The sequence below is a fragment of the Haliotis rubra genome, unplaced genomic scaffold, assembly GCF_003918875.1.
Source record: "Haliotis rubra isolate DU_JTF1 unplaced genomic scaffold, ASM391887v1 Scf458, whole genome shotgun sequence".
NCBI lineage: Eukaryota > Metazoa > Mollusca > Gastropoda > Lepetellida > Haliotidae > Haliotis > Haliotis rubra.
In genome coordinates, this window is record NW_025767144.1 from 879,973 (window position 1) to 895,321 (window position 15,349).

The 15,349-nt window shown below is 39.7% G+C and overlaps 1 protein-coding gene across 3 annotated transcripts in view; it reads left to right on the forward strand.

Annotated features, from left to right (window-relative positions):
* Window positions 1-10,194, forward strand: part of LOC124290129 (ankyrin repeat domain-containing protein 17-like) — a 436,224-nt gene extending 426,030 nt beyond the window's left edge. For 2 of the 3 annotated variants that reach the window (XM_046726822.1, XM_046726823.1), the window contains exon 24: window positions 9,310-10,194. In XM_046726822.1, coding sequence (XP_046582778.1) covers window positions 9,310-9,923 — 614 coding nt within the window. In that variant the 3' untranslated portion in view covers window positions 9,924-10,194. The remainder of the gene's footprint in view (window positions 1-9,309) is intronic. The other variant, XM_046726821.1, reaches the window with a different exon arrangement.
* The last annotated feature ends 5,155 nt before the right edge of the window (window positions 10,195-15,349 follow it).

The window sequence follows — 15,349 nt, forward strand, 5'->3', positions numbered from 1 at the left end:
GGTTAATACTCCTCTGTATACTCAACATGACAGGTAAATACATCTCTGCATATGTTTAGCATGTCAGGTAAATATTTCTCTGTATACTCATCATGACAGGTAAATACTCCTCTGTATACACAACATGTCAGGTAAATACTACTCTGTAAACACAACATGTCAGGTAAATACTCTTCTGTATGCTCAATATGACAGGTAAAAACTCCTCTGTATGCTCAACATGTCATTTAAATACACCTCGGTATAAACAACATGTCAGATAAATACACCTCGATATACTCAACATGACAGGTAAATTCTCCTCTATATACTCAACATGACATGTAAATATTCCTCTGTGTACTCAGCATGTCAGGTACATACACCTCTGTATACTCAACATGACAGGTATCTACTCCTCTGTATACTCAACATGACAGGTAAATACACCTCTGTATACACAACATGACAGGTAAATACACCTCTGTATACTCAACATGTCAGGTAAATATTTCTCTGTATACTCAACATGACAGGTAAATACTCCTCTGTATACTCAACATGTCAGGTAAATACTTCTCTGTATACTCAACATGACAGGTAAATATTCCCCTGTATAATGAACATGTCAGGTAAATACACCTCTGTATACTCAACATGACAGGTAAATACATCTCTGCATATTCAGCATGTCAGGTAAATATTTCTCTGTATACTCAACATGACAGGTAAATACTCCTCTGTATACTCAACATGACAGGTAAATACACCTCTGTGTACTCAACATGTCAGGTAAATACACCTCTGTGTACTCAACATGACAGGTAAATACACCTCTGTATACTCAACATGACAGGTAAATACTACTCTGTATACTCAAGATGACAGATAAATACTTCTCTGTATACTCAACATGACAGATAAATACTTCTCTGAATACTGAACATGACAGGTAAATACTCCTCTGTATACTCAACATGACATTTAAATACACCTCTGTATACTCAACATGACAGGTAAATACACCTCTGTATACTCAACATGACAGGTAAATACTCCTCTATATACTCAACATGACAGGTAAATACATCTCTGCATATTTAGCATGTCAGGTAAATATTTCTCTATATACTCAACATGACAGGTAAATACTTCTCTGCATACTCAACATGTTAGATAAATATTCCTCTGTATACTCAACATGTCAGGTAAATACACCTCTGTATACTCAACATGTCAGGTAAATACACCTTTGTATAGTCAACATGACATGTAAATACACTTCTGTATACTCAACATGACAGGTAAATACTCCTCTGTATACTCAACAAGACATATAAATACTCCTCTGCATACTCAACATGACAGGTAAATACTCCTCTGTATACTAAACATGTCAGGTAAATACACCTCTGTATACTCAACATGACAGGTAAATACTCCTCTGTATACACAACATGACAGGTAAATACACCTCTGTATACTTAACATGACAGGTAAATACTCCTCTATATACTCAACATGACAGGTAAATACAACTCTGCATATTTAGCATGTCAGGTAAATATTTCTCTGTATACTCAACATGTCAGGTAAATACACCTCTGTATACTCAACATGTCAGGTAAATACACCTTTGTATACTCAACATGTCATGTACATACTACTCTGTATACACACATGTCAGGTTAATTCTACTCTGTATACTCAACATGTCAGGTAAATACTCCTCTGTATGCTCACTATGACAGGTAAAACCTCTGCATACTCAACGTGTCAGGTAAATACACCTCGGTATAAACAACATGTCAGGTAAATACACCTCGATATACTCACCATGACAGGTAAATACCCCTCTGTATACCCAACATGACAGATAAATACTTCTCTGTATACTCTATATATCAGGTAAATACTCCTCTGTATGCTCAACATGACAGATAAATACACCTCTGCATACTCATCATGACAGGTAAATACTCCTCTGTATACTCAACATGTCAGGTAAATACACCTCTGTATACTCAACATGACAGGTAAATACTTCTCTGTATACACAACATGACAAGTTAATACATCTCTGCATATTTAGCATGTCAGGTAAATATTTCTTTGTATACTCAACATGACAGGTAAAAACTCCTTTGTATTCTCAACATGTCAGGTAAATACTTCTCTGTATACTCAACATGACAGGTAAATATTCCTCTGTATAATGAACATGTCAGGTTAATACTCCTCTGTATACTCAACATGACAGGTAAATACATCTCTGCATATGTTTAGCATGTCAGGTAAATATTTCTCTGTATACTCAACATGACAGGTAAATACTCCTCTGTATACTCAACATGTCAGGTAAATACTCCTCTGTATACACGACATGTCATTTAAATACACCTCTGTGTAGTCAACATGTCAGGTAAATACTCCTCTGTATACTCAACATGTCAGGTAAATACTTCTCTGTATACTCAACATGACAGGTAAATATTCCTCTGTATAATGAACATGTCAGGTTAATACTCCTCTTAATACTCAACATGACAGGTAAATACATCTCTACATATTCAGCATGTCAGGTAAATATTTCTCTGTATACTCAACATGACAGGTAAATACTCCTCTATATACTCAACATGACAGGTAAATACACCTCTGTGTACTCAACATGTCAGGTAAGTACTCCTCTGTATACTCAACATGACAGGTAAATACACCTCGATATACTCACCAAGTCAGGTAAATACTCCTCTGTATTCTCAACATGACAGGTAAATACTTTTCTGTATACTCAACATGTCAGGTAATTACTTCTCTGTATACTCAACATGACAAGTGAATATTCTTCTGTATACTCAACATGACAGGTAAATACACCTCTGTATACTCAACATGACAAGTAAATATTCCTCTGTGTACTCAACATGACAGGTAAGTACACCTCTGTATACTCAAAATGACAGGTAAATACTACTCTGTATACCCAAATGACAGATAAATACTTCTCTGTATACTCAACATGACAGATAAATACTTCTCTGAATACTCAACATGACAGGTAAATACTCCTCTGTATACTCAACATGACATGTAAATACACCTCTGTATACTCAACATGACAGGTAAATACTCCTCTGTATACTCAACATGACATGTAAATACACCTCTGTATACTCAACATGACAGGTAAATACTACTCTGTATACTCAACATAAAAGGTAAATACTCAGCCTGTCATATTATGCATCATATACACAACCAGTCGCACTAACCTTGTATCATTACAGGTACAGGAACCTCAGGATGCAGTGCAGGAGACAACCACCCAGGACAAACACGGAAGGGAAGAAGGAAAGAAAGGTTTTATCTCTATAACCTGTTGAGAACATTATTCTCTGGTTAAATTTAAAGTTTATCCAGTATCGTGTGGTCTTGTTTTAATACGGTAGTTTATGTAGCCACATAGGCTTACTGGTGTAAGGGAGGTAACTCTATACGCGAGAACAACTTCTTGTTTGCTGCAGACGGGGCAAGCCTTATGCTCTGGCTTGTTCACCTTCCTTTTCACACCACCACACCCACCACAGGGCGAACATACAATAGCATCTCATGCATTGCGAATGTGTGGTGTTTCAATCAAAACGTTCTCCATGATATTTTAAAGGTATTTCAATATGGGGCTACTGTGAGCGCGGTCACGATCGCTGTGGTAAACTGCTGCTTTCTCCACCTATCGAATACTCAACACAAAGAGGCATAACTCTGTTTAAGAGACAACTGTTGATGTGCATTCGTGACCCACTCGTGTTATTTCCATTCGTGACCAACTCGCCCCTTTGCTCCAAGAAGACTCGTCCCCTCGACTAATGCATAGTCTCTGAATTTATATAATTTTGATAATAACAAACAAGCCCATTTAAATTGAAAAGGAGCCCGAGAAGGACCAGAGATTCAGAACCTGAGGAAATCTAAACTTGCTTTATTTAGGGCTTTTGCACTGCAGAGAGGGCTTGGCAGTAAGGGAAATAATGTGGTTCAGGGACTGTGAGACTTACCACTCGTCGCCCTATCGATAAAGGTTTTGTGCGAAAATCCGACAAACCAATCAAAACGCATTGAAGAATTGAGGTACTTCAAATATCCCGAGTACTTAAATCGGTCATGTCATGTTGTGATTGTTTAAAAAATCTGATAAAATATATATCTGATGTATAAGAAAATAGTTAACAAAACTGTGTTGCCTAATTTGAATTTGTTAGTAGGGATAGGACCACGAGCGATGACTGATTCAAATACGGTATTTCCTCTAATAAGCGCCGGACCTCTAATAAGCGCCGGGGGTAAAGCAACTCACTAACATTATTACGGTAATGACACCCAGTAAGCGCAAAAGCGCCGGGCCTCTAATGAGCGCCGGGTCTGGAAGTCCGTTGAAAATTAAGCACCCGGGCGCTTATTAGAGGAAATACGGTACACACGTGCGTTTGGATCCAAAATGAGTGTTTTTCTGACGATCTGACGGGCTTGCTTTGGAGATTTACGTAAGCCTTCCGACATTTGTGGGTAATGTAATAAATAGACTACGAGTTTCAAAACAGTTTATTTATGCATAACTAATCAACTTTAATCTTAAACACCGTGCATACTTTTCACTTCATTTGGGATATTTTAGTCTGACCTTTCTTGGGGTTCTTCATATTGTTTTAGCGTATTCAATTCAAATTCCACTGGTACACTAAATCATGACTGGACTCTCTACGAGTCCTTGAGATTGAGATATGTTTTAAAATATTTTTTTTGTCTCTATTTAGATACTTATAAAAACATGTTAATACTTTCAACTTGTTTCTCTATTTTGGAACTTTTAAATACACGTTTTAGCTTGTTTAAAACAGTTCAGATGTTTATGTACACCAATAAATCCTTCCAGAGGATCACGAGCCGGTATTCGGCTGGTCCCGGAATAACCAAGTGGGTCACGAATGTAGCTGCTTTTAAAAGATTTTAACTTGTTTTAAACAATACAATAACTTCCTAAATGACAGTTAGTTCCCCGTTGACATTCAGACATAATTTCTGAATCTGTTTTCTTTACGACAATAACAATGCGACAACCGATACCCTTCTTTCTCACCCAGCCAGTGTTGGGCCACACAGCACTGTTACCAGTTTGAATTGATCATTGTGACGAACAGCGGAGTGCCTGACTCTGAGGGTGTGGGTTCGAATCCCGGATGAGATTCAACCCCAAAAGTACTAGAATTTGTACTTTACTAAGAAAGTGTAATCATAAATGTTGCGGAGTTACACTTTCATTCTTGGGAACTACCTTGACTGTTAGATCTATATGATATTGATAATATTAAGGGAAAAAGCCGAGACATCTTTTCACTTTTCTTTGTCAATACTGAAGTAATTATGCATTTTGCGGATAGTAACTTTGATCGACTGGCCAAGGCTCAGAGATTGACTGGCAAACGCAAACGCAATAATGTTGGTCTCGTCGCCATATATGGCTGAGATAATGCCGATGTGAGGGTTAGATTTGTTACTATGTATACAGTTAAATACTTACTCTCAGTCCGTACTTTTATCCCATCACGCGACCAACTTCACACTGTATAATCATAAACTACCATGTGCATTTCATATTCAACTCACGGTTTTGTTTCCGTTTATAACCGAAGCAATAAATATTAACACATAATAATAATAACAATTAAAACCAGATATATGTACATGAATTCATAGTCAGTAAATTAATATAATTGTATGGTCATTAAAAATGTCTGTAGTCCTCAGAGTAAGTTCTTTATTAAACGTTAGTTCAATCCAACAACAATTGTAACAAGCCTTGTCGTTTTTCATCAGTCACAATAAGACTAAAACGAACGAAGAGCTGCTCGTTGGCCACTGCCGCGAAACTGCATCTATCTGTCAAGTTACGTCATGTTGTGACGTCATATATCTTGTACTGGGTCATACCAGGGCAGGTTTTCGGAGAGGCAGAAGTGCGGGGAATGTGAATCTTGTATGAGATGTAATGTCAGGGTAAGTAAACTGAAAATGTGGAGGCAGTCATCATAAGCATGGGTTATTGTTTTGTTTGAAGGGGGCCATATTTGTTCAGTGTCCAAATGACTAGGTCACCTTAGGTTATTTGGAAGTATTTCGGCAAATGTGTATGTTTACCACCCTGGCTGCCGAGTCGATTATTCTGAAGCACATTTGTTGTCTACTAAATAATGAACGTTGTGAAGGAATTCAGTCACGTAAAACTGGGTCTACATTTAGATGTGGGTTTATGCAGAGATGGAGAATATTGGATGTACAAATTCAAAGACACACACACGCCTTTGTTTACATAGCGACTCATGTTTATGTGCAGTGCATGTTTCGAAACACAAATGTCATCTGATCAGTTACTTATGTCACATAATGTGGAAATAGATAGGCATAGATCGACCTTTGCTGTTGCGTCCGGCACCACAGAACCGTTGACAAGTCCTTCAGACCGCTTGATATGAAAGATGACGTGATGTGAACGATGTCTAGTAACTGAATACTAGAAACTTGGTGCGCTTCCAGAAATACTGAATGAGACCGATGTATCTACAGGTCGGGGCCTGCTCCTTTCTGTTCAAAAGCGACAACATTCTCTCACTGGACAATTTAAAGTCTTCGCTTCAAAGTAATTAAATATCATCACCAGAATATTCCATTATTATATCATTACACCTTGTGTTAAACCTAATTGTTGAAGTATCCATATATATTTGCCAAGTATCTAATATATTGCCAGCTGTCAGGGTAAACGTGGAGTAGATTGTGACAGTTCTACATTAGATCCGGTTGTGAAAGCCAACTGGATAGTTCATCGTATATGTTATGTGTAGTAGTAGACCTCTACATAACCAGTAGTACTATAAACCAACTGGATATATTGTGTGTAGATTTAGTACTAAACCACCAACTGGATATATTGTATGTAGATCTAGTACTAAACCACCAACTGGATATATTGTATGTAGATCTAGTATTAAACCATCAACTGGATATATTGTATGTAGATCTAGTACTAAACCACCAACTGGATAGATTGTATGTAGATCTAGTACTAAACCACCAACTGGATATATTGTATGTAGATCTAGTACTAAACCACCAACTGGATATATTGTATGTAGATCAAGTACTAAACCACCAACTGGATATATTGTATGTAGATCTAGTACTAAACCACCAACTGGATATATTGTATGTAGATGTACTAAACCACCAACTTGATATATTGTGTGTAGATCTAGTACTAAACCACCAACTGGATATATTGTATGTAGATCAAGTACTAAACCACCAACTGGATATATTGTATGTAGATCAAGTACTAAACCACCAGCTGGATATATTGTATGTAGATCTAGTACTAAACCACCAACTGGATATATTGTATGTAGTTGTACTAAACCACCAACTGGATATATTGTGTGTAGATCTAGTACTAAACCACCAACTGGATATACTGTGTGTAGATGTAGTACTAAACCACCAGCTGGATATTTTGTATGTAGATCTAGTACTAAACCACCAACTGTATATATATTGTATGTAGATCTAGTACTAAACCACCAACTGGATATATTGTATGTAGATCTAGTACTAAACCACCAACTGGATATATGGTATGTCTATCTAGTACTAAACCACCAACTGGATATATTGTATGTAGATCTAGTACTAAACCATTAACTGGATATATTGTATGTAGATCTAGTACTAAACTACCAACTGGATATATTGTGTGTAGATATAGTACTAAACTACCAACTGGATATATTGTATATAGATCTAGTGCTTACTACTGAACCACCAACTGGATATAATATAATGAGCTAGTACTTAAATCATGACAGAATATAAAGAGGGAGTACAAAAAGAACAATTGGATATTATGTACAGGTCTTGTAACACCAAAACTATCATCAAAGTACATTTAACTAAGACCAGAGACCATATAATAAAAAATGGTCTCTGCTAAGACCCTGCATAGACAATATACTCATATGGTTTTAATGTTACCATCCCTAATTCTTAAAACTTACTGCACATTATTTATAGATCTATTGCTAATGATAAACTGAATATAATGTATGGAACTAGTATCTGTCGTTTCTGAAATCTAACTGTTTTTCTTCAGCCTCCAGTGACGTGACGAGGAGGGGAGCCACCGCAACAGTGACACGAGCTGGTGTAGCACGTCAAGGAGGTGAGAGCAGTAGGCAGGACTGTGATGCTGGAATGTCACGCCAGTGTTAACACTTGTATCACAGATCAGGAAAAGTTATTGTTCCACGTCAAAGAGGTGAGAGCAGTAGGCAGGACTGTGGTACTGGAATGTCACGCCAGTGTCAACACTTGTATCACAGATCAGGATAAGTTATTGTTCCACGTCAAGGAGGTGAGAGCAATAGGCAGGACTGTGGTACTGGAATGTCACGCCAGTGTCAACACTTGTATCACAGATCAGGATAAGTTATTGTTCCACGTCAAGGAGGTGAGAGAAGTAGGCAGGACTGTGGTACTGGAATGTCACGCCAGTGTCAACACTTGTATCACAGATCAGGATAAGTTATTGTTCCACATCAAGGAGGTGAGAGCAGTAGGCAGGACTGTGGTACTGGAATGTCACGCCAGTGTCAACACTTGTATCACAGATCAGGATGAGTTATTGTTCCACATCAAGGAGGTGAGAGCAGTAGGCAGGATTGTGGTACTGGAATGTCACGCCAGTGTCAACACTTGTATCACAGATCAGGATAGGTTATTGTTCCACGTCAAGGAGGTGAGAGCAGTAGGCAGGACTGTGGTACTGGAATGTCACGCCAGTGTCAACACTTGTATCACAGATCAGGATAAGTTATTATTCCACATCAAGGAGGTTAGAGCAGTAGGCAGGACTGTGGTACTGGAATGTCACGCCAGTGTCAACACTTGTATCACAGATCAGGATAAGTTATTGTGAAGGAGTTGAAACAGTAAATACAGAATGTTTTCATTCACGTCTAAACACTGTTATAGACATTATGTCTGAACAAAATGTACAGTGTTATTTCCTGTGTTCTAATAATAGACTGTGACATCGCGTGTACAATGTACAAGTATTTGCTGTATTGTATTGATAGACAGTGACATCACGTGTACAATGTACAAGTATTTGCTGTATTGTATTGATAGACAGTGACATCACGTGTACAATGTACAAGTATTTGCTGTATTGTATTGATAGACAGTGACATCACGTGTACAATGTGCAAGTTTCTGTTACAGTGACACAGAAAGACTCCAACCCCCGTCATGATGACGACCTCCTCGGTGCCTGCGGCGTTGGGAACATGGCCGCGGTGGAGCGTGTCCTGGATCTGGGACAGGTGGACATCAACTGCAGAGGAGAGGGGAGCCGGACACCGGTGATGGAGGCAGCACTGGCGGGACACATGGATGTGGTGGAGCTGCTACGGAAACGTGGAGCTAATGTGTCACTGGTGGACGAGGAGGGTAACAACATCCTTCACTACGCCTGTATGGATGGCGACGTGGGGACGGTGGAGTTGATACTGTCCCTGGACGGGGTGGACGTCAACCGTAGAGGAGGAGGGTTGAAATTGACACCGCTGATGATGGCAGCAGAGCGGGGACACACGAATGTGGTGGAGCTGCTACTGAATAGAGGAGCTGATGCGTCACTGGTGGACATGTTCGGTTATGACATCCTCCACTTGACCTGTTATAGAGGCGACGTGAGGACGGTGGAGTTGATACTGTCCCGGGACGTGGTGGACGTCAACGCCAGGAACAAACTCAGGAAGACAGTGGCCCAAATGGCGAAAGACGGGGGACTTCCTCAACTGGCGGATTTCGTGGAGTCACGTCGTGCTCGGTGAAGTCGTGTTGTGTGGTGCAGACAGTGACGATGCTGACAAACTGAGTCACAGATATGTGACAAACAGACAACAAACTGTTTGTTTACATCTCGATCCACTGTGAGGCCATGTTCGCCCAGCTGACGGGGCGCCAAATGTACAGTGAATGAACCGGGGGGAAAACACAGTCAATCCATAATTATATTGAACTTGTCTAACTTGGTAATTAATTTCTGATCCACATGGAATCTGCGTTTATATCAAGAAAATGCATATCATACAATATTTAACACACCACAGAAAATATATATTGTTATACAAACGTATCTTGTTTATGTCAGCTGGCTGTCTACCGCTCAGTGCCGCACTGTGATGACGTCGGTTTCAAATATGTATACATTGTATACAATGTTACAACGTTATTATATCTTCACAGTGTAACTAAATTGTATAACATTCAACTTGAGCTGATTATTTTTCAAACAGCGCCTTTTCAAATGTTTATCCTCCTTGCCTTGCCTTGCCTTGCCTTGCCTAGCCTCGCCATCGGTGAAAGTGTCAGTTTGCTACTTCTCCACATAAATCATTATATAAAGCCTTCGGTGTAGCTAGTAAGCTCCCTAGTTTGAAATCTCGATGTCCAACAATTCATATCACTGTATAAAGTACATTTCCTTGCGATAACAGATAGATGCCATCCATGTCAAAATGAAGGGTCACTGAAAATGTCGGTGAATTAGATTTCCCTCCAACCAATCCTGCTGAAATAGTCAGTGTATTTGACGTGAATACCAAATGGAAAGAAGTGTTTAAGATTAGTTCATGCGCAGACTGTCTTTAAAGTAACGTTACACAGAACAGTTTAGATCAAACATCTGGTTGAAAATCCTGATCCTCCTATCTGGTTATGGCCTGAAACCCAGTTGTAAGATGAATCAGTTTCTACAAGCAAATCTGTCGGGGTACATAGCCGCAGTCAGTCTCCGCATACATGTTGATTATAAACTCATACCTATGACGGCCCTGTTATTCCTTGTGCCATAGCGACTGACTCAGAACAGCCATTGTCCGGATACACATTTATTTCCAAACACACCCAATTATTTATTTGATGCTAATCGCCATTCTCAATCCTCATCTTCACTATCAACCCGTGCCACTCATCAGTGAGTGTTGTTTATAGGCCAAGTTTTTGCACGAAAATTAACCTTTTTGTCTTGCACTTTATCTGCATAAAAAGTGTTTGTCAAGCAGTCTCAAAGCCAAAACAGTACAGATATCATAAGTGACTAATTAGGACATTTGTAGCCTGAACTGGTTGTAACGGTTAAGGTACGAAGATGAGTTCTTTATGGCTGTAGAAAGAACTCGGGATGTGTTGATGAACAGATCTTATGCGAACACAGGTAATACTATTTAACAGAATAGCATAATTAATTTACGCTTTACCTGATAGGTAACGTTTGGGAAATAACATGTAAGATTTTGCTATTACTATTCAGAACTCAGTTTGCGCTGCGCACAATGTTTCTTTCACTAGTTCATTACATGAGAATGCGCAATTTTGCATGGCCGACAGACAATATGCTGTCGCAGTGTTACTCTTTTCCGGTGCTAGGAAAGTTAGGAAATTCACTAGTCTATTTTCAAAGATGTAATTAAATGTATTTTCACTTCCTATACAGGCAATCTTTGCAGAGTACAGGTATTTTATACACTGTCAGGAGTTTGTTTTTTTTGAGTATTTTACTAGCTCTTCACTTAATATGGCTGTGCGATGCACCTGTATATAAGCATAATCTATGCAAGAGTATCTTCCCTGTGAAAGTTATGTGTGTGTTTTTCAAAACAGTACAGAAATGCAAGCAAGCATATCTGATGTTCTCTATGGTAAAACGTCCAAAGGCTGCAATGGGAGAAATGGCGACGGCAGAAAGGATGGTGATGGCGGCGGCAGGAAAGATGGTGACTACGGTGGCGACGGCAGAAATGATGGTGACAACGGTGGCGACGGGAGGAAGGATGGTGACAACGGTGGCGACGGCAGGAAAGATGGTGACAACGATTGCGACGGCAGGAAGGAAGGCAACAACCGTTTCCTTTCGTTTTCTTTTAATTTTTCTTTGTGAAATTATTTGGAGAAATAAAAAAAACACTTGAGTTGAGTCAATACAATTTTGATAACTATCATTAGATGTCTTGATGTAAAGTGATAATTCAGTTTTAAGGTCTATCTGGCGTAGATGTATTTGGTAACATTAAAACAACTGTTCATTCTGCCCGTTCTATCTGCGGTAGAAAGCACCGAGTCGCGTTCTATCTGAGGTAGAAAGCACTCGCCATCAATAGAAATATCACTTTACACTAGGCAATGGAGTATAATGGTCTCGCCAGTTCTTTCTTGCTGGGGGCGGTGGGGTAGCCTAGTGGTTAAAGCGTTGGCTCGTCACGCCGAAGACCTGGGTTCGAATCCCCACATAGGTACAATGTGTGAAGCCCCGCCGTGGTGTCCCCCGCCGTGATGTTGCTGGAATATTGCTAAAAGCGGCGTAAAACCAAAACTCAGTCAGTCAGTCATGCTTGCTGGTTTTGGTATAGTGCAAAACAATGGAGTGACGTCACATGAGTTTTATAAGTCCCTCAGTCGTGTCTGTCACAACGTCACGTTTAAGGTAGTGTATGTTGTATTTGTAAATAGTTGTCTCTTCGTCTGTCCAGTGTGGTCTTTAACTATATATAGTCTCTCTTCACCTACGATTTGGACCCTTGTTATGGTTGAGAGGTCCTGTGGCTCTTGTTCAAGCAGAAAGTCACACAGACGCGAGATAGTAACCCCAAAGGCTTGAATTCTTAGAACATTGTTCAACGTGAAGGACAAGTTAACTATTGAAAAGCCGAAGTTATCCATCATGTCGCACAGTGTTACAAGAAGTTGTTTCGGTTTTTTTTTCACTTTAAATGTTTATGTCAAGAACATTGACTTTTATATTTCTGGAGTATATGAAACAGTCTCACTGGTCGGGTGGGTAAATCAGTAGAAGAGAACTGACGGTGGTAATAAACGGTGTCAGGTCATCACTTTCCCTGAGTCTAAAGTGAGCGCTCTGGCCAAATCGTCTTGTGTCGATGTTGGAAATGGTAAAGAACGTAAAGAACAGCAAGACATGGGATGCCTACTCCTCACGTAAATTTCTTACCCCAAACTTAAACAGTACCAAATAAGAAGCCAAATGGTATGAAGCCAAATGGTATGTGTGTTCTATTTTCTCAATTGAGTACAGATTCGATAACTATTTTGTTGAGTCATATCGGAATTCGAACCCGCACTGTCAGAGCGAGGCACCTGATGGCTAGCACACAACGTCAGCGATCTAACCCACTCAGCCACCACGGCTTCCCGTCAAATGGAAATCTGACAACTCGTAGTCTTGATCTCGTACTTTGTGTACGCCTCCGACATTTCACGTATTGTGTCTCAGTAAACTTCAAATGGCGTATATTTTCATTGTTGACAAATTGTCCTTCATAAACATATCCATGAAATTGTGTCAGTAGTAGCTTACAGTGGTGTACAAAACTGAAAAAAAATAATATTTTGACCAGAATTTAGAGTCTTTACTGAGATTACAAAACGTCAAGCAGATTTATGGAGTTTTCAGAATTTTCATGACATAAACTCCATTTGTATCAAAGACTTTCGGTGAATACTAATGTCAACTACTCGCTCTTCGTGCCGTGGCAGCTGCTAGGGTAGCCTAGTGGTTAAAGCGGTTGCTCGTCACTTGTATCAAAGACTTTCTGTGAATACTAATGTCAACTAGTAGCTCTTCGTGCCGTGGCAGTTACTAGGGTGGCCTAGTGGTTAAAGCCGTTGCTCGTCACTTGTATCAAAGACTTTCTGTGAATACTAATGTCAACTACTCGCACTTCGTGCCGTGGCAGTTACTAGGGTAGCCTAGCGGTTAAAGCGGTTGCTCGTCACTTGTATCAAAGACTTTCGGTGAATACTAATGTCAACTACTAGCACTACGTGGTGTGGCAGCTACTAGGGTAGCCTAGTGGTTAAAGAGGTTGCTCGTCACTTGTATCAAAGACTTCTGTGAATACTAATGTCAACTAGTCGCTCTTCATTTCGTGGAAGCTACTAGGGTAGCCTAGCGGTTAAAGCGGTTGCTCGTCACTTGTATCAAAGACTTTCTGTGAATACTAATGTCAACTACTCGCACTTCGTGCCGTGGCAGTTACTAGGGTAGCCTAGCGGTTAAAGCGGTTGCTCGTCACTTGTATCAAAGACTTTCGGGGAATACTAATGTCAACTACTCGCACTTCGTGCCGTGGCAGCTACTAGGGTAGCCTAGTGGTTAAAGCGGTTGCTCGTCACTTGTATCAAAGACTTTCTGTGAATACTAATGTCAACTAGTAGCTCTTCGTGTCGTGGCAGTTACTAGGGTAACCTAGCGGTTAAAGCAGTTGCTCGTCACTTGTATCAAAGACTTTCTGTGAATACTAATGTCAACTACTCGCACTACGTGCCGTGGCAGCTACGAGGGTAGCCTAGTGGTTAAAGCGGTTGCTCGTCACATCGAAGACGCGGGTTCGATTCCTAATATGGGTACAATGTGTGAGCCCATATCTGGTTCCCTCCGCCGTGATATATCTGGAATATTGCTGAAATTGGCGTAAACCTAAACTCACTCATTCATGACAGCACATTAGAGTCATTCAGTTGTCTGTCTCAAGATTCTATTCATTACATTAATTTACAGAATATGATAAACTGTTCCGTAAAAGTGTTGAACGTTTCTCGTGAATCTTTGTAACGTTTTAACACTTTTTGAAAAGCTATGTTGCTTTACAAAATAGAGCATCTCTACTGCCTTCTGAAACAGTGCCCTGGTTTGATGATGTTGCCTACTAAATATGTCAGAGTCTAATACTACAATGAATGCTTTGACTCCGATTTAAGAAAGATGATAAATGACCAGTTGTGCGATGGGTTTGCTTGGTGTCCTGACATGAAGGTTGTTTACAGTAGATGATATTTTGGAGACACCATATGCGTGTATCAATATATTACAGACTATAGACCTGTGTGGTTTGCTTGGTGTCCTGACATTAAGATTGTTTACAGTAGATGATATTTTGGTGACGGTATATGCGTGTATCCATATATTACAGACTATAGACCTGTGTGGTATGCTTGGTGTCCTGACATGAAGATTGTTTACAGTAGATGATATTTTGGTGACGGTATATGCGTGTATCAATATATTACAGACTATAGACCTGTGTGGTATGCTTGGTGTCCTGACATGAAGATTGTTTACAGTAGATGATATTTTGGAGACACCATATGCGTGTATCAATATATTACAGACTATAGACCTGTGTGGTTTGCTTGGTGTCCTGACATTAAGATTGTTTACAGTAGATGATATTTTGGTGAC